The sequence below is a fragment of the Trachurus trachurus genome (genome assembly GCF_905171665.1).
Source record: "Trachurus trachurus genome assembly, chromosome: 17".
NCBI lineage: Eukaryota > Metazoa > Chordata > Actinopteri > Carangiformes > Carangidae > Trachurus > Trachurus trachurus.
In genome coordinates, this window is record NC_139900.1 from 5,889,270 (window position 1) to 5,909,681 (window position 20,412).

Below are 20,412 nucleotides of genomic sequence, written 5' to 3' on the forward strand. Positions count from 1 at the left end.
CGCCCCTGCTTGAAGCTGTTTTCTCAAACTGAGACGTATTGGGGATGTTGCGGTCCGTTTGGCCCTTTTCGGCCACCATAATCTTGCTATGTGAAGACACTTGTCTCAATTCTGTCTCCAACTGCCAGAGAGTGAGACTTAAACGCCATCAGGGATCATGGCCTTGGCATATTCCTCAGAGAGAAAGTAGGGCAGATAACTGTCTCCAGCAGTAATCTAACAGAAAGTTCTCTAATTCATAGCTCTCCACCATAAACACAGAGGGATTGATCATTAACTACACAAACTATATAGAGAAGTGAAATTCTTCTCTAACAATGACCAGTAGCTAACAATTTAAAAGACAAACTGCATGTAAAGCAGGGAGAAGGGGAAGAACCAAAAAACAAAGGACACAGAGATCCTGCAAATCACAGGTGCAGTCAAGGTTATGTGAGGACGGGGATGCACACACAGCTACACCCACTGCACTAATGCAAATAAAGATAATGGCTTTGTACCACAGCCCAAACAAAACCACCCTCCAGAGTGGAAATCGTAAAAATGATCTGCCATTGCGTCCCAATGTAAAGGGTGAAAACGCAAAAGTCTACTCTGCATTTTCATCACAGGCATGCGCCAGCACAGGAAAATAACAACAAACAGGTGGGGTTAGTACAGGTGGGGAGAATACGTTGGTCCTACTGCCCAAAAGTCTGACCATCCGTTTGTCCGACGACCCACTAAACCAACTTATTCTAGACCCATTGGGGGGTTAGGGTTAAGCTAATAGACAAATTAATAGACGCAAATTAATGGATGCAAAAAATATAGAAATGTATGGTCTGAGAAATAGGAAGTCATGCGTCTGTCCAACTTCCTAAACACAGAGGGATTGATCATTAACTACACAAACTAGAGAAGTGAAATTCTTCTCTAACAATGACCAGTACCGGCTAACAATTTAAAAGACGAACTGCATGTAAAGCAGGAAGAAGGGGAAGAACCAAGAAACAAAGGACACAGAAAGCCTGCAAATCACAGTTGCGGTTTAGGTTATGTGAGGACAGGGATGCAAACACAGCTACACCCACTGCACTAATGCAAATTAAAGATAATGGCTTTGTACCACATCCCAAACAAAATAAGACAGGACATCAGATCTGAACAAACTGACGTCATTTGTCTCCTTTATGAACATTGTAAGAGCTTAAAACCTTAAAGAGAAACCTGTCAATTTCAATTTATGTATTTTCTGGAGGACAGTGTACAGTATTCAGCATTCCCTTCTAAAGAGGAAGGGAAACACAGATGAGGCAGATATTGAACCCTGGACCTCATGATTGGCAACTTAGAAAACTAACCACTCAACCACAGAGAACCTAAAGCACAATGAGTTTTATACCCTGATAAATCAAAGACTGTCTGATGATAGCTGAATAGTTGAAATTGTTGTGAAAATTTGAAGTGTGGTGCTAAATTGAGAAAGAGAGATTGAAGGAAAGATGCCCCCTCAAGATTGCCCAGGTAGGGTTCGAAAACAACGACCCTGGGGACATTTTGAATTCTACTCGCATGGGAACAACTGCAGTCAATGTAAGAGTGGCATTTTTAAACATCAGATTTTCTCTTATGATTCAAAACACTTATTGTTAAAAACAAATCACCAACATGTCCATGCTGTATAGATGCAATTTATGTATTATCTTTTTTTGTTTTGTTTATATAACAGAATTTCTAACATTTTCACAAATTTGGAAATCTGCCTTGACAACTGCTGCCTGGCCGGAGTCTATTTGAGAAGCCACACACCATGTCTCAGTTCCAGACAATTAGCTCAGTGAATTAGGAGTTGGTTCTGGGTGTCAGAGGATGTAGGTTCAAACCCCACCAAGAGTGATGATGATGACATATCAAAATGCATTGGTTGATTCTTCACTTTTTTTTCTCCTTTATTTGCTTCACGTGTGGTATCCCTGGAATCCCCCTTTTTGTTGGACCCATCCGTCACGAGTAAAGGGTAAAGGTAAAGGTAAAGGTACTTTATTGGTCACATATACAGCTAGTACAGTGAAATTCTTTCTCTGCATTTAACCCATCCCTGAGGAGCAGTGGGCACCAACCGGGGACCAACTCCAGATTATGAGCCAGTGCCTTGGTCAGTGGCGCTGACTGGAGGATTAACCTAGCCGACATGTTTTTTTTTAGTGGTGGGGGAAACCGGAGCACCTGGAGGAAACCCACGCAGACACGGGGAGAACATGCAAACTCCACACAGAAAGGACCTGGGCGGCCGGGGAAATGAACCCAGGACCTTCTTGCTGTGAGGCAACAGTGCTAACCACTGTGCCACCGTGCCGCCCTCAGCCCTGATTGGTTTCCCCTTTAATTTTCCCCAGTGAGTGATTTTACTCAACCAGAGTTTTTAAAACAGAGAATTGTAACTAATACAAATAATATTTTTGTACCATTGAACTGCCATCGCTGCCTCATTGCTAAACGGACCTGAGTGTCTTCCTCCATTTATTGGGTTAGTCCACTTAAAGAAGTCCCTGGGTGAAACTCCCAGGGTGGCGTTGTCTGGCAACAATCAATTAGTTCATACGACCTTAAAACATCACCTCCTCATGCCGCCACCAAAGGAACTCATATTTGACACCTGCAACAACATCACCCCACATGACCCCGTGCTCATCAACGACCACCCAGTTGAGATTGTGGAAAACTTCAAATACATCAGTGTCACTTTGAACAATAAACTGAAATTTAACCAACACACCATAGTAGAGATGCACAGATTGCAAAATTCTTGGCCGATACCGATTCCCGGTTTTTAAGGAGGTCTGACCTGCCAAAACTGTTTTTTCCAATACCGATTTTCTATCTAAGAAATAATTATAATCATACAATAGACACCATATTTGTTTGGCTTGAGTCCCAGACAACATTTTGCTTAACTGCAATTAAAACCGCAACTAGTGGTAGGCTATATGTTTCAGGAATAAAACATCACAAATAAGAAATAGAGAAACAAGCGCTTCTGCCCCTCTGTGTGTTCATCTCTGGCGCTCTGTTTGGATTAATGAACACAAATCGGCTACAAAAGTACACTTTGGCCTCACGTATTTGTCAATCGCGGATTTTCTCGCGTTTCTTTGTGTGACTTCCTGCCAAGATTGACGCGATCGCTAGCGGCTCGTGCACAAAATAGACCAGACGCCAAAACTGGAGGAAACACTGATCCTCCACGGCTTACTTCACTTGCAAGCATTACAAAGAGCGTTTGGGTCGTCCTGGCACACAGTGAAATAAGTCAAAATCAGCGACATGTTTTCTTCCTGAGTCTTCTGCTAGTTTTTAGCTTCGCTGCTGTTTTGCTCTGGGCGCGTTGAGCTGCTACGCACCGCGTATGCAGGTCAGTTTGATCGGCCGAAAACAGGAAATTACGACACTGACCGGCCGGTCACCGATTAGGGCCGATTGGATATAAAACCGGCCTTTTTAATCGGCGGCCGATTGATCGGTGCATCTCTACTAGAGATGCGCGGTTTGCGGACACCTTTTTCTGAAAAAGGGTCCTATGATCCCCACTGCTACCGGGGAACATAGGACCTTTTTTCAAAAAAAGGGTCCTATGTTCCCCGCTGTTGCTGGTCGATGGACTCTGTACTTATCTGGACTCTATCTATCTGGCCTGTCTAGCCTCTACCTGGTTTTTTTTACTAAACTTAACCAACTCCTTTCTTCATTGCCTAAACCCAACCAATGGGACAATTAGCCTACACTTCTCACAACTTCTCACTCAAAAATAGGCAAAAATCTGCAAAGTCACAACTCCACTTCCAGGTATGGGCACAGAAATTGCATGTTCCCCGGGTCCTTTTGGGGAAAAGCGGGGAACATAGAACCCTTTTTCTAAAAAAGGGTTCTATGTTCCCCGGTCTGGACACAGAGGGGAACATAGAACCCTTTTGGGGAAAAGCGGGGAACATAGGACCTTTTTTTAGAAAAAGGGTTCTATGTTCCCCGGTCCCACAAAGTGGGGAACATAGGATCCGGGGAACATAGGGATGATCCCAGTGAACACCTCGTCGGGCTGTGACATAACAGGGTTGGCGTCGGCGGCCTAGTCACAGCCACAACACCAGCTAAACCTGTTTCCTCAAATTTGAGGCGGAGTGGCCACCCTGTTTACCACAGAGACTTTGTGTGCAGTCATATGACCACCTGGCTCCGTCTGATTGGACGTCGCCAGTGGCTGCATTTGATTGGTTAAACACTGTCATTTGACAGAGTATCTGTTGGAAGCAGCCAGAGAAGTGGCTTCATTAAAACAAAACAAACAGATCGCGCATTGGATCAATAAAAAAAGTAGCGAGTATGTGTTTGTGTAAAATCGGCAAGAAAACAAAACATCGCTGATCGTCCTTCCAATCGCCGAAAGACGATCGGATCGCCAATCGGCACAACCCTAATCCGGGCATCTCTAATCTCTACACTATAGACATCCACAAGCGATGCCAGCAGAGGCTACGTGCTGTCCGCACAGTCAGATCCCTCTCAGTCAAATCCCACCTTCTGCTCCGACTTTGCCACAGTATCATTTAACCTCAGCAGAAGATAGTAATTTGTGTGAGTGTTGCGTCAGGGTGTGCTTTGTTTCTATGTTATGTGTGTTGGAATGATTATCTGTCAAATGTTATATGGACTGTGAAAACAAATTTTCCCTGCGGGACAATACAATAAAGAATGAATCTGAGAGCTTTCGCTTTGTGTTGGGAAGTGCTCTCTTTGTTGTTTTGTTCATAAAATAAAATTCCTGTCCTGTCCTGTCATTTTTTTTTTTTTTTTTTTTTAAAGGGAACTGGATGCTGCCTGGGCTCATACTTTCATAACTCCACCTCCAGACAGTCCAGACAGTCCCAGCCCCTGTACCTGAGGACGACTTGGTCCCTCACAGATACCAAGAATTAATGCAGTTCCTACACAAAGTGTAATAAAGGCCAATGAGTGTGCGTAGTCTAAGGTCGATAGGCAATGGGTGCAGGTCAGGACAGCAGGTAAGGTTTAGGTTATGTGAGGACAAAGATCCACCCATAGCTACACCCACTGCACTAATGCAAATAAAAATAATGGCTTTGTGCGACAGTCCTAACAAAATGAGACAAGAACAACTGAGGGCATTTGTCTCCTTTATGAACACTCTTAGAACTTTAATCCTTTTTGTGAAACTGTGAAATGTGTTCAGTTTGACCCTAGTCCAAAGAGATTTATCTGCACTGAATTCACATTTATGACATATTTATGGGCTCACCTCTACAGCTGGCACTTTGTTGTGTAATCTCTGTGAACTGCAAATATGGAAAACATGCACCTTTGACAGGTCAAACCACTCCTCTTCCTGAATCAAAGCAAGTCTGGCAAGTAGGTTTAACTCCTCCTTTTTTTATGTTGATCTGAAACATAATGGTTTTCACTTTGCCCAGAGATTCACTTCAATGTGAGCTCAGAGACTATGAGAAGAAGAGAAGGATCTTGTCACAGCCTAAACACTTAAGGGAGATGAAATGGCGCATGAAGGAAATCCAGTAAACCAGGAAACAATCACTTGTTCCATCTGTCTGGATGTACTGAAGGATCCCGTGACTATTCCCTGTGGACACAGCTACTGCTTCAACTGTATTAAAGCCCACTGGGATAGAGAGGATCATGGGAAGAAAATCCACAGCTGCCCTCAATGTAGGAAGGAGTTCATACGAAGACCTGACCTGGTGAAAAACACCATACTAGCAGCTTTAGTGGAGGAGCTGAAGAAGACTGGACTCCAAGCTGCTCCTGCTGATCACTGCTATGCTGGACCCGAAGATGTGGCCTGTGATTTTTGCACTGGTAGGAAACTGAAAGCTGTCAAGTCCTGTCTGATTTGCCTGGTCTCTTATTGTAAAAACCACCTGCAACCTCATCATGATGTAGCTCCATTAAAGAAACACAAGCTGATGGAGCCCTCCAAGAAGCTCCAGGAGAACATCTGCTCTCGTCATGATGAGGTAATGAAGATGTTCTGCCGCACTGATCAGCAGTGTATCTGTTATCTCTGCTCTGTGGATGAACATAAAGGCCATGACATGGTCTCAGCTGCAACAGAAAGGACTGAGAGGCAGAGAGAGCTGGAGCTGAATCGACAAAAAATCCAGCAGAGAATCCAGGACACAGAGAAAGATGTGAAGGTGCTTCAACAGGAGGTGGAGGCCATCAATGGCTCTGCTGATAAAGCAGTGGAGGACAGTCAGAAGATCTTCACTCAGCTGATCCGTCTCATGGAGAAAATAAGCTCTGAGCTGAAGCAGCAGATTAGATCCCAGCAGGAAACTCAAGTGAGTGGAGTCAAAGAGCTTCAGAAGAAGCTGGAGCAGGAGATCACTGAGCTTAAGAGGGAAGACGCTGAGCTGAAGCTGCTGTCACACACAGAGGATCACACCCAGTTTGTACACAACTACCCCTCACTGTCAGCACTCAGTCAATCTACATACTCATCCAGCATCAATATCCGTCCTCTCAGACACTTTGAGGATGTGACAGCAGCTGTGTCACAGCTCAGAGATCAACTACAGGACCTTCTGAGAGACACATGGACAAACATCTCACTTACTGTGGCTGAAGTGGATGTTTTACTGTCACCACCAGAGCCCAGGACCAGAGCTGGATTATTACAATATTCACAGGAAATCACACTGGATCCACACACAGCACACTCATTTCTATTATTATCTGAGGAAAACAGAAAAGTAACAGTGATGAATCAAAACCAGTTCGGTTTATATACTCCAGACAGATTCACTTCATGGTGGCAGGTCCTGAGTAGAGAGAGTCTGACTGGACGTTGTTACTGGGAGGTGGAGTGGAGAGGAGAAGGAGTATGTGTCGCAGTCGCATACAAGAATATCAGCAGAGCAGGGAACTCGGATGAATGTAAATTCGGATACAATGACAAATCTTGGGCGTTAAATTATTCCAACAACAGTTTCACGTTTAGGTTCAACAACATCCAGACTGAAGTCTCAGGTCCTCCACCCTCCAGAGTAGGAGTGTACCTGGATCACAGTGCAGGTATTCTGTCTTTCTACAGCATCAGTGAAACCATGACTCTATTCCACAGAGTCCAGACCACATTCACTCAGCCTCTACATGCTGGAGTTTGGCTTTATCGTAATGGAGACACAGTTGAGCTGTGTAAACTCAAATAGACAAAGATCATTGAAGGTGCAGTTGGTTAAAATCTGTATTTTAGTTCATCACTTTCTTTAGTCTCCATGTTTGTTTCTAAAAAGCTGTTGTGTCTCTGCACTGCGCAGAGATCACCTGTCAACAAGGGCGCAGACTTGGGTAGGGATGCTAGAGACATGCCCCTACCAATATTCAGCCATTGTGTGGTCCCTGTCTGCTGTCTGTAGTGTTTAGTCAATGATTATGGCACACAAAGGGTTAACAGTCGGTTTCTGCTAGAAGTCCCGCCTCTAATCTGAATATCGCTCTCCGACTGGCTCTGCCGTTTCTTGCTAACATACATGTGATTGGCTGTCCCCGTTGTCACTCCATCTGCTTGTAAAACTTACCTGCTTATTGGTCGGACAGGGCAGGAGGCCACAGTGCATGAATCTGCAACCGTTGTCAACATGTTTCGCATTTGTTCTGCCTGGGTCATGTCAGCTAGACGGATTCACCGGAGCGTTCCACGTGTTCGCTCCATGGGGGGGGGGGGGGGGGGGTCGCTGCTGTCATGCATGCGCTCTTCTCTCTCTCTCTCTCTCTCTCTCTCTCTCTGTGTGTGTGAGGGCTAATAACTGAGAAAGAGCGCTATGATCAATGAACGGAACGATATTGCGATGCCGAAAGCCGAAAAATCTATTCGTGGCGGACGTAATTTATTTGTGGCATATCAGTGAACACCTCGTCGGGCTGTGACATAACAGGGCTGGCGTCGGCAGCCTAGTCACAGCCACAACACCAGCTAAATGTGTTTCCTCAAATTTGAGGCGGAGTGGCCACCCTGTTTACCACAGAGATTTTGTGTGCGGTCATATGACTACCTGGCTCCGTCTGATTGGACGTCGCCAGTGGCTGCATTTGATTGGTGAAACACTGTCATTTGACAGTATCTGTTGATCGTCCTTCCAATCGCCAATAGACGATTGGATCGCCAATCGACACAACCCTAGTGCACGCGCGCTCACTCTGGGTCTGTGCTTGGTAATAAGGATGTCAGAAAAGAAAAATGGATATAAGACACTGCTTTATAAGTGAAAGTGTAAGTTACTTCAAGGGTGTATAACTGTAGAGCAGTGATCATCAACTGGCGGCCCACGGACCAAATCCGGCCCGCCGAACCTTCCAATCCGGCCCGCAAGTTCTAATAGTTTTTTTAGTATTATATTTCTCAGTCTCTGTTTGTGTGCGCCTGTAAGTCAGTGCGCTGGGACACGGAGACACACAGACACACTCAAAGTGTTTGTGTGTGCCTGTGAGCCCCTGCACTGGGATTAGAAAACGCCACGGTACCCAAAGCACCGTGCATGAAAGTTTAGGGAGCCGGCTGGACTGCAAGGTTTTCCCTGCCTGTCTGCAGAGGCTAGCTGCCTGGGTGATTTTGGCCGTCGCCCTGGTTAAACCGGGTGTGCACGACGGGCCGTTCAGATGTAGCGTCTTTTGCACACTCAAACTCATTCAGTGTAGATGCGTGTCATGCGCGCTCACAACCCAAAAACGATGGGTCCATGGCACTGGTCCGACCTCCCATTAGTCCGACCTCCCATTAGTTCGACCTCCCATTGGTTCGAACTCCCATTGGTCCGACAATCGGAGTAATGAGAGTTCGAACTAATGGGAGGTCCTCATTTGTTCGAACTGGACTAGTTATAAGCATTAGTCCAACTCTCCGTTTTTACCATTCACTATGCATTTATATAATTATTCATATAGGCTCCACCTGTCAATAAGACACACGTGGAAGAAGAGGTGCAGTTTATTGTGTTTCACCAATGAGGAGCTGTCATTACGCACGACTTTTACGCACTGCTGCGCGCTCATTAGTGTCCATAATTAAACCTTGACATTCATATCAAATCAAACTTACATTACAGACAGATATACAGACAGGGTTCTCTCTCTCTCTCTCCCACTCCGAACAGACAGACGGACGCGATCAGAAAGGAAACGGAGGCTGCGCCTTGATCCTTTTTTCCTTTCTGGGATCAAACGGATCATGTGCATAATTAACTGCAAAACAAGCACATCATATTAATAACATATAACGCTCATTATGCTTCCAGCCTGTCTAGCCTCTACCTGGTGTTTTTACTAAACTTAACCAACTCCTTTCTTCATTGCCTGAACCTAACCAAAGCGAAATTTACTTCTTTTTTTTCTCTCTCAGTCTGCTGTCAGCAGGAGCGGCGGCTGCAGCAGGCTCACGCCCGTGAAGTGAGCTCAAGCCGGCCAGGTTCAGCCGCGCTCGAGCGGAGGGAGAGAGAGAAAAAAAGTGCATTTATTTTACTCTGTACTCTGGGAGGGGGGGCTTTGATTATCAGTTTACACATCTTGATCAGCATTTATGATGGTTGTGCGCGATCTGACATGATCTGGCTCCTTTCTGGGCCGCGTGTGTGTGTGTGTGATGTGCGTTTCTGTGTTTCTGGGAGCTCTCTCTCTTTCAGTAATTCTCGTTATTTTGCTCTCTCTCTCACAGAGAAAGAGAGAGAGAGAGAGAGAGAGAGAGAGAAAGCTGCATGCTCCTATTAATGGAAGAGCTTGTCAGAAAGTAGCGATGAATGACAGAAAATCACAGGGCAAGTCAGCAGTGCAAAGCTCCAGCATGTGGGAGTATCTGAAAGCTTTTTTAAAGTTATTTTTACTTTTTACTAGCCTATCATTTTCATGTGTGAAAGGGAGCAACTGTTTAAAATAAAACATTGGTGCGGAAAATAGACCTACAATAAAACCTCAGATTTCAGATGCTCATGTAATGGGGAATAAATTACACACAATAATTGTGTGAAAGTAAAAGCCTTTTTTCCTCAAACAATAACTGTACCATCAAGCTCTTTGATCATTGTATCCCTAGTGCAGGGGTCTTCAACGTTTTCCAGGCCAAGGACCCCCAAACTGATGGAGAGATGGAGCGGGGACCCCCTACTTAATATATATTGTATAAAATTGTGTTTTATATTTAACTGGTCCTGTAGTGCCATACAGGGCCGTTGTATAGGGGAGAAAGGTGATGATAATTCTAGGGGCCCAGCGCCCAGTAGGGCCCACAAAAACCCCAGTAGTCTAATCTTTGTATGACTGATTTATTCTGCATAAGACTCTGACTAATACTCATAGTAATGCTGCATTAGCATCAAAACAAAGTAGGCTAAATAAGAAATGATAATAGATATGTAGTCTATGAAAAAAAGTGGAAAAGTCAGGGGGCAGGGGCCCACTTTAGTATACTTTCAGGGGGCCCAGGATTCCTAGCAACGGCCCTGGTGCTTTTTTTTTTAGAAGTTTGGCTGGTCATGGGACTCTTTATATTTCGAAGGGACTTACATAAAAAATATATGCCATGCCATCTATGATCACAACAGGGCACAACTACGCTCGTGGTAACTGAACGCTGCTGCTGCACCAATGAAAGAATTACATGACTAAACCATAAAAAGACAGAGAAAACAAAGCAGTGTTTCCCCTACTTTGTTTTTTTCTCAGGCTTTTTATGCATTTATTTTTGAAAGGGCAGCTGGGGAGAGATGGGGGCGCGGAGAGAAAGTGAGAGGGGGGATTGACACGCAGCGATGGGACTGTCGGAGGGTCGCTGCAGCGGCCGTGCTCTACCAAGACATATGACGCTCGCGACTCACCCCCAGTCGTCAGCGCCGCGGTCACCGGAGCTGATTCTGAGAACATTTATACCGGGCCCACCGTGTCATGTCTCGGTTTCAGTTACGGCCTCACGCTGCTTCATTGTTGCTGCGCTATGAGCAGACGTGGCGGCGCGCGTTAATGTTACCGTTGTATGAGTGTGTGCTGTGAATTAACGAGTGTGTATGGAGAATGAAAACATAAAGTCCCATCGTTGTGTTGTGTAGCCCACGGTTCAGGGACCGAGTATCACAGCACCAGTGGTGTGTGTGTGCGCGCGCGCGCGCGCCCGCCATTGGGCTGATTTTGGAGGGGGGAGTGAGCGAGAGAGAGTGAGAGAGAGACGGTGCGCCGTGTTTGTATCAGATACAATACAAAGTCTCGCATGACACCTATTATAGGAAGACAAAGGACTTTTATGTAAAAATCGGATGTTCAGCTGCAGGGAACACCCCTACATTCACAATGGATCTTTTTTTCATAACTTCCATATCTTTTTTCATATTTTTTTTTCCCTCAACCAAAACTTTCGCGACCCCCCTGCAGTACCTCCGCGGACCCCCTAGGGGTCGCGGACCCCCTGTTGAAGACCTCTGCCCTAGTGTATCTGTTCATATGTCATGCATCAACATATTTTTGTCAGGTGACAGACAGTAGAGGGGCTGGAGGAGATGGAGAAGGAGAGACCAGAGGAGGTAGAGGAGGAGAGGCTAGAACAGATGAAGGAGGAGAGGCTGGAGGAGGTAGAGAAGGAGGAGATGGAGGAGAGGCTGGAAATTCACAGGGGAGGTTAAATAATGATGGATGTGTTAGTTATGATTATGCACAGTTCACTTCAGCCAGAGTAACTGAGTTGCCTTCTTGTCTTTCATTAGTTTCTTGTCTTTCATCAGTTGCTTTAACTTGACGTTACAGAATGCATTTAATTATTGTATTCTCTTTTTTGATCAACCTTACATAACGTAATATTATGATTGCAAATGCAAAAAAAAAACCTGTCAACTTTCAGGAGTGCTGCCTTGGAGCACTTTTGTGTCCCCACCAATGTCAAAATCAAACCTACTCCCTTGCCTGTCAATCAAATAATATGGGCAGGACCAGGAGCATTGCTAGCCATTCTCCTGGGGCACAACTGAACCATAACATTTTTTTTTTCTTTTTTCCTTCTTTCTTCATTATTTGTGCCCAAAACTCACTGGTTACGTCATTGCGCTGATAATTGATTGATGATTGATGTCTGTCAATCGCTTTTTACCCCCTCCTTTTTTCCGGTTATCTATAACTAACTATAAAAATAAATAAAACACAGAGCATAAATAAAACATGATATTACTTGCAGTTAATTACAGATTTCGATTGACAGAGGAGGTCCTGGATCCAATCGTTACTGATTCCAATTGCTGTGTCAAATTTCGCCCCACCCCCGGCTGTACAGATCAGAATCTAGAATCACATTTACTTTATGTTAGGTTAGGGGGATAAGAGGTTTATGTCCTTATTTTGACATATATCACTTGTTTTTTTGTTTTGTTTGTTTGATGGTGATTTTGTGTGTGTGTGTACAGTATGTAAGACACTTGTGTCTTAAAGCAGAAGTGAGTGATATATTTGTGTTAATATAAGTCTTAAATAGTTAAATCTTCCGACAGCAATCACTTACATAGAGTGTTTGGTCTGAATCACGGGTCTGTCAGTCACTCTGCTCTGCTCTGAGTCGAGGAGAAAACATTTATCGTATCCTACAGTTTTTATCCAATGAGGAGAGAGAACGGCATGCAGGGCTGTGTGTGCAGCCAAGGAACGCCGTGAATGTGGCGACGTAGGGACGAGGACTGTTATGGTGCGTTCAAGGAAACTCGTTTTTTTCCGACCTGTGACGTCGTACCAGTTCGATCTGGTACATAGACTGTACAAAAAGACGTACTGGTACGATTTCACGGGTCGGAAGTTACGAGTGGCCGTTATAGTGACTTTCACCGGTAAAACAGGTCGGAAAAACACGAGTGGGTTGCCTGGAACGCTACAAAGTCGTAAGTTGTGACTTGAAGCTGTAATTTATGATTTCAAAAGCCTGCCTGGAACGCAGCATTAGCGAAAACGACCGGATCACTCACTTCTGCTTTAATGCTGCAAAACTTAAATTACTGATGTGATGGGAATTGAACATTAGATTAGATTAGATTAGATAAAACTTTATTCATCCCGAAGGAAATTATTCTGCCAGGTCGCTCCAGAGAAAATAGAAAATAAATAGGATACAAGGAGGAAAATATATGACAAAATATATCCTACAATGTCTAGACAATATACACAACAAAGAAGCAACCTAGATATAAGTTAAAAGTTAAATACAGTGCAACATTAATTTAAAAAGTGCTGTAGTACAAAGTCCAAAAAACACAATCTAAAAATTAGATATGTTGTGTATGTTTTATGTTCTATGTTCCTCTCCCAGCAAAGGGTGAGGAATTGTAGATAGATAGATAGATAGATAAACTTTATTGTCTGTCACGAGTGACAGAAATTCGTCTTTGACAGGCTCAATAAAAACACTAAGAAACAAACAGACATTAAAAACAACAATGTTGTGCAATCATTCTAAAAAAAGGAGGGGGGGGCTGTTAAAGGCAGCAGAATGTTCATTTCTTATTGTTCAGGATGGTTATTGCAGAGGGGATGAAAGATTTTTTGTAGATGTTTTTCCTGGCCAGTGGGACCTTATGGCGTTTGCCTGATGGCAGCAGCTGGAAGCAGTGGTGAAGGGGGTGGGAGGAGTCTTCTGTGATCAGGGTGGCCTTCCTGATCACAGACCGGCTATACAGTTCTGAGAGGGGGGTTTGTGGTGCTCCAATGATTTTGCTGGCCTGGTTAACTGTGCGGGAAAGTTTGATCTTGTGTTTGGATGAGAGGAGGCTGTACCAGGAAGAGATATTGAAGGTGAGTAGGGATTCAATGAGGGACTGGTAGACCAGAGTTAAAACATGTGTGCTGACGTTGAAAGTCCTTAATTTCCTCAGCAGGTAGAGGCGCTGTTGTGATTTTTTAAAAATGGTGTCTGCATGCTGAGAGAAGGAGAGGCAGTTGTCCAGGTCAGTTCCCAGGTATTTAAAAGACTCAACCTGCTCCACCAGCTGACCCTGGATGCTGAGTGGTTTGAAAAAAGCAGTTGCTGACTCCCTTCTGCCCCCACAGCACAGCTCTTTGGTCTTCTGGACATTTAGCTCAAGACAAAGCTGGTTAAAAGTCTGTGCCAGGTTTTCAACAGCCTGCTGATACCGGTCCAGAGCAGTGGTGTCGGTCAGGTGAGCCACCAGGGCCATGTCATCCGCATATTTAAAAAGGCTGATCCCCTCGCTGTTACAGGTGATGTTGTTTGTGTACACAGAGAAGAGAACAGGAGATAAAACACAACCCTGGGGAACACCTGTGTTTAAAATCAGCTTATTTGATTTAAAACCATTTAAAAGCACCTGTTGTGGCCTGTCATTTAGAAAATTCTTGATCCATAAAACCAATGTGGGATGAACTTGGAGATCTAAAAGAGCATACAGCAGGGTGTCTATGTGCACAGTATTAAAAGCAGAGGAGAAGTCCATAAATAAGATCCTGGTGTGAGGGTGTGGAGAGTCCAGATGTTTAGTGACAGTATTCAGCAATGTGAGACTTGCGTCCTCGACACCCCTTTTTGCCCTGTAGGCAAACTGAAAAGGATCCATTTTGTGTGACAGCATTTTAGCCAGGAGGTCACACAGGACTCTCTCCATGCACTTGCACAGCACGGAGGTCAGGGCCACTGGTCTGTAGTCTTTCAGCTCCTTAGCTGGTGTTTTTTTGGGGATGGGAATTATGGTGGATTCCTTCCAATTATTAGGAACATTTCCCGAATCCAAAAGGCACTGAAACAGTCTTGTGACCACTCCACCTAGCTGAGCAGAGCAGTCCTTAAGTACCCTGCCTCTGAGCTTGTCAGGGCCAGAGGCTTTATGTGGTTTGACCCGGCGAAGGATGGAGGTTACCTGCTGCTCGTTGATGGTGATGGCTGGGTGGGGGGAGATGGTGGTTGAGCAGTCAAAGTCGGATGGAGAGTTGTTGTTGAACCGGCCGAAGAAGATGTTGAGTTGTTCTGCAAAGGGGGCGGGGTCCGGACGGCTGGCCACTGCGGGTTTGGCAACTCTGTCCATCATAATGTTTAGACCCTGCCATGCTTCCCTTGCATTTCCAGATGTTAATTTTTGCTCCACCTTGTTCTTGTAGCTGATTTTTGAAAGCCTGGCCATCCTTCTGAACTCTTTCTCCAACTCCCTCACTCTGAGTGTGTCCCCTTGCAGGAATGCTGCTTTCTTTTGGACTAGGCAGATTTTCATGTCCCTTGTAACCCATTTTTTATTATTTGGGTGAATAGTTATCTGTTTAGTCTGTGTCACTGTGTCCTCACAAAAAGAAAAATAGGAGGTTAGCACATCAGTAAGCATGTTGAGATCATTGCCACAGGTATCAAAAAACAAGTCCCAGTCTGTCAATTCAAAGCAGCCTTTCAGTGCTTCAGTTGTTTCATCATTCCAGACTCTTATTGTTTTTGTGATGGTTTCACCTGTCTTTAGCTTTGATCTGTATGTGGGAAGCAATAAAATAACATTATGGTCAGAACGGCCAAGTGGGGGTCGTGGTTTTGAGATATATGCACCAGGAATGTTGCCATAGCACATATCCAGTATACTCTGTTTTCTGGTGGGGGTCGTAACATACTGCTCTAGATCTGGCAGATGTGTGGTGACGTCACACCGGTTGAAATCCCCCAGTAGAAATACAGGCTGTTCTCCAGTTTGGTTGACTGCTCTGTTATAGTAGTCAGATAAATGTTCAGCAGCAAGGTTAAAATCAGGGCCTGGAACATATGCTAAAATGACAGTGATCTGGGAAAATTCTCGTGGTAAATAGTGTGGTCTGAACGACACAGTCATCAGTTCATAGTGTTTGCAGCAGACAGTCTCTCTCACTGTGACGTTTGTTGCCCAGCTGTTACTGACAGCCATACAGAGCCCGCCCCCAATTGACTTCCGTGTTCTCGCTGCATCTCTGTCAAAGCGGATGATTTTAAAACTATCCAGACAGAACTCTGTATCCTCCGTCAGCCATGTCTCCGTGAAACAGAAGAGACTAGTTTGCCGGTAGTCCTGGTCAAACTGGATGAGCGTGGAGAGCTCCTCCGTCTTGTACAGTCTGATTGCCACAGGGAGGAAAGACCTCCTGTGGCGTTCTGTTGTGCACTTGGGTGGTCGCAGTCTCTGGCTGAAGGAGCTCTGGCAGGATGCCAGTGTGGCATGCAGAGGGTGAGAGGTGTTGTCCATGATGTTTAGCAGCTTCGTCAACATCCTCCGCTCAGCCACCTCCACCACAGACTCCAGCTCTACTCCCAGGACAGAACCAGCTTTCCTGATGAGCTTGTTGAGCCTGTTGACGTCGGCTGCCTTCAACCTGCTTCCCCAGCAAACCACAGCATAAAAAAAGACACTTGCAACCACTGAGTTGTAGAACATCTGCAGCATAGTGCTGCAGACGTTAAATGACCTGAGCCTCCTAAGAAAATAAAGTCGGCTCTGGCCCTTTTTGTGAACAGTGTCTGTATTCTTGGACCAGTCCAGTTTGTTGTCGATGTGGACGCCCAGATATTTATAACTGTCCACAATGTCGACTTCCACCCCGTTGATGATGACTGGGATGGGACTGGTCCTGCCCCTCCTAAAATCCACCACCAGCTCCTTAGTTTTGGTGGTATTGAGCTGGAGATGGTTCTGACCACACCATTCGACAAACCTGTCCACTACACTTCTATACTCCGACTCCCGGCCCCTGCTGATACAGCCAACAATGGCAGAGTCATCTGAAAACTTCTGCAGATGGCAAGACTGTGAGCAGAACCGGAAGTCGGAGGTGTAGAGAGTGAACAGGAATGGTGACAGGACCGTCCCCTGTGGTGCCCCCGTGCTGCTCATGATGGTGTCTGATGCTACCCTCCCCAGCCTCACATACTGTGGGCGACACGTCAGGTAGTTGTTGATCCAGGTCACCAGTGGAGCATCTACCTGCATGTCCAAGAGCTTGCTGCTGAGCAAGGCAGGACAGATGGTATTAAAAGCACTGGAGAAGTCGAAAAACATGACTCTCACAGTGCTGCCTGCCTCCTCCAGATGGATGTGGACTCTGTTCAGCAGGTAGATGATGGCATCCTCTACTCCAATACGGGGCTGGTAGGCAAACTGGAGGGGATCTAATGATGGCCCGACGACTGTGCGGAGGTGCTGAAGAACGAGCCTCTCCAGTGACTTCATTACATGCGATGTAAGGGCCACTGGTCTATAATCGCCAGGCGAGCTGGGGTGCTTTGTCTTAGGCACCGGAACCAGGCAGGAGGTCTTCCACTGGTCCGGAACAGTCATCTGTACACACTTAAGTGTGATCCCTGATTTTGGTAAACTTAGATACTGGTTTGTTTAGTATAGGTTGAAAATACATTACTGTTCTATACCTACTTTATTAAACTTCCAGACCTGTCAGTTGTTCATTGTCTCCATGAATAAAACAGTGATGATTGATCATGAACACTGAAATCAGTTTAGTGTTCCTTCTTTTTTCTTTTTTCTTGCATGAACGTAAAGTATTTGCACCACAATACCACAAACCTTACAGTGAGGTTTTCACTACTTAATATGTATAAAGTTCAATATACTGTAACTCTGATTTATAAATGGTTATTGTCTTGAGCCTCTGTACACTTTGTCTTACCTCCAGGAATAAATTAAGTATTTGGTGACGACAGTGTATCAAATAATGAATAATCTTGTGCATTTGCAATGTAACACCATATAGAAGCTATATAAGCAGTAAGTTATATTAGCCAACCTTTAACCTGAAAAATTCAATACACACAGGAACGTTTTCTAAATTAAAACGAGTAAACACTTATAAAGCAAAATTAAACAACCAAATATGGTGCTCTCTTTTGTCTTAGTCACAGAAAGTTTTAGGCCTAACCTACAAAACCATTAAATAGCAACTAAACCCCTCAGTTTTGGCTGACGTGCTCTAAGCTGGAAATTCAAAAAATGCCTTGATTATGGTTCCAGGAGTACTCTCCGATCCCCCCTCCGATCCCCCCTGACACAAAGAAGAAAAAAGTAATAAACACACATTGACACTTGTGTGTGAGCGATTCTGACAGCACTAGTAGGAGTGGACGCCGGAGCCGTGACACAGTGCTACCGCAGCCAGTCGGCCAGCTACCGGCTCCACGGCCCATCCAGGCAGCTGTTAGCAGCCGTTTGCCGCAGGCAGCAGCCGGTGCTGGGGAGCTGGTGGCCCGTGACGAAAGCTGCCTCCAAAATGTCATCCGCCTCTATCTCAGCCAATAGAAAAATTTGATTGTAATAGCCGTGTTTCAACCCATAGAGGGCAGTCACTCTTACATTACTACAAAATACACCAAATTGATAGCCTAGAAATCTAGACGCACCCTAGCGGCAGCAAAAATATTTGCTCCGTAAGTGGGTCTAGAAACGAGCCATAGGAACTTTTTGAGTCTCGAACACCAATTGTGTTCACCAATCACAGCGCTCTATCTGTTTAGAGAGTCGTTGGGCGGGCTTAACGCGATGACGACATACATTTTAATTGGCTTGTCAGGCTAACGTCATCCTGCTCTTTGCTCTGATTAGTCGTAGCGCTACCCTATTGCGTGCAGAGGCAGTTTGAAAGGCAGCCTTCATCCCGCCCCCTGGATTGAGCCGAGGTCTACTGGTCGTTGCCAGACTAGACATTTTAATGATATAGTCTGGCTTGTCAGGCTACCAAATTGAAATATTTTGACTAAAATGTCAAGAGTTGGACCAGAATCTTCATACCCAAATATATTTGTTTTCAGTGTACACACCAGCAGTGCACACCAAAAATCAGTCTACCAAACTGGCAAAATAAACAGCATAAAACACTGCATGACTGCATCGGTGCTCATCAGGGTTGGGAGGGTTACTTTAAAAATGTATTCCAGTACAATTACAAGTTACCTGTTAGAAAATGTAATTAGCAACTTACACTAATTACCACAAAATTAAAGTAATGTAACGGATTACATTTAGTTACTTTTGGATTACTTTAATACCAAACATGCAAATTCAGTCACGCAGCCATCACGCATCAATCCACGCAGAGGAAACAGGAAATGAAACGCACCGAGCATCCGCTAAATTTCAAAATAAAACACAATGGATAAACTCTCGATTGTAAATCATCACTTTATCAACATTAGTGACAGCTGCCGGCACAAACCACGAGTTAATACACACTCAAACCGAAGCAACAATAATGTTAACTGTACTCAACAAGCTAGTATTACAAGGTTTACAACCGATGTGACAGACAACCTGGGCTGTGTGTGTGTGTGCGCGCGCGCGCGCATGTGTGTGTAAGAAAGAGAGGGAGAGAGAGAGAAAGTCTGTAACCTGCTAGCTGTTAGCTGTTAGCTACCGTAGCTCAGGCGTCGGTCTCCGTCAGGTAAAAGCTGCCGTTTATTCCTCAAATGAAGCTCATTAAGTTGTTGAGCTCCGGTACAGTTATCCATCACTGCGGTTGAATTAGCCGCTAAACTGCTGGACGCTAAAACCGAGGGGCCGTCTGTGTTTACAATTCACGAAAGCAACGTGAACTTCCGTGCCGCTCACACTAGTAGAGTTACGTTAAGAGGCTGCGGAGCCTCAGCCACACACACCGTACGGGCAGAAGAGGCAGAGGTGCTCTGTCTGTGTGCCTCACCTCTGAAACTACAACGAGAAGGCGAGTGGCTTCTACGGCCGCTCTATAGCCTGTGGTTGATTTTTTTAAATGTTAAGTAATCAGACAAGTAATCTCCGTTTTTATCAAATGTACCGGTAATCTTATTACGGGTTTTTTTTCTGTACTTGTAACGGACTACAGTTACCCTTTTTTGTATCCTGATTACGTAACGCCGTTACATGTAGTCCGTTACTCCCCAAGCCTGGTGCTCATGAATGTAGGGACCCATAGCTTAGTGGTCACTTAACTCTGAAAGTCAACCAACAAACAACAAAACACAGCAGCAGCCTACCTTGTATCAAAGTCACGTGGTCCTCCAGAGAAGTTATTAGTCCATGGGCGTCGTCCGTGTGCGGGATAGACCATAAGGAACAGGCTCGTGGGCTTCGACCGTAACCAGCGTCGCCAGGGGAACTCCCGCGCGGACAGGTCGTGTAGTCCCCATAGAGTGTAAAAAGAACAAAAGTTGGAAAAAAAAAAGTAGTCCCTCATCTTCCGGTGAAGAGCCGTACCATGGTCCAGACAGAGTTGCTACATGAGGTAAGTAAATTCACTAGTAGTAGGCTAGTTTCAGCTAAAGTCCGAGCGCTTTGCTAACTCTCTGCTTGCTGCTCTAAGTTAACAAACAACAGGTTACAGCTAACAAAAATCAAGTAGCTAGTAGTTGTCTGCACGTTCGACACGTAGCCTACTTTCTACTTCAGATTA

General features: G+C 45.0%; 1 protein-coding gene across 1 annotated transcript; it reads left to right on the forward strand.

Annotated features, from left to right (window-relative positions):
* Positions 1 to 5,016: 5,016 nt before the first annotated feature.
* LOC311000088 (tripartite motif-containing protein 16-like) lies at positions 5,017 to 7,223 on the forward strand (the record flags this gene model as incomplete). The annotated part of the gene is made up of 2 exons (XM_083990722.1): positions 5,017 to 5,039; positions 5,873 to 7,223. The coding sequence occupies 2 exons, from the start codon at positions 5,017 to 5,019 to the stop codon at positions 7,221 to 7,223; spliced, it is 1,374 nt and encodes a 457-aa protein (XP_083846848.1).
* Positions 7,224 to 20,412: the final 13,189 nt, after the last annotated feature.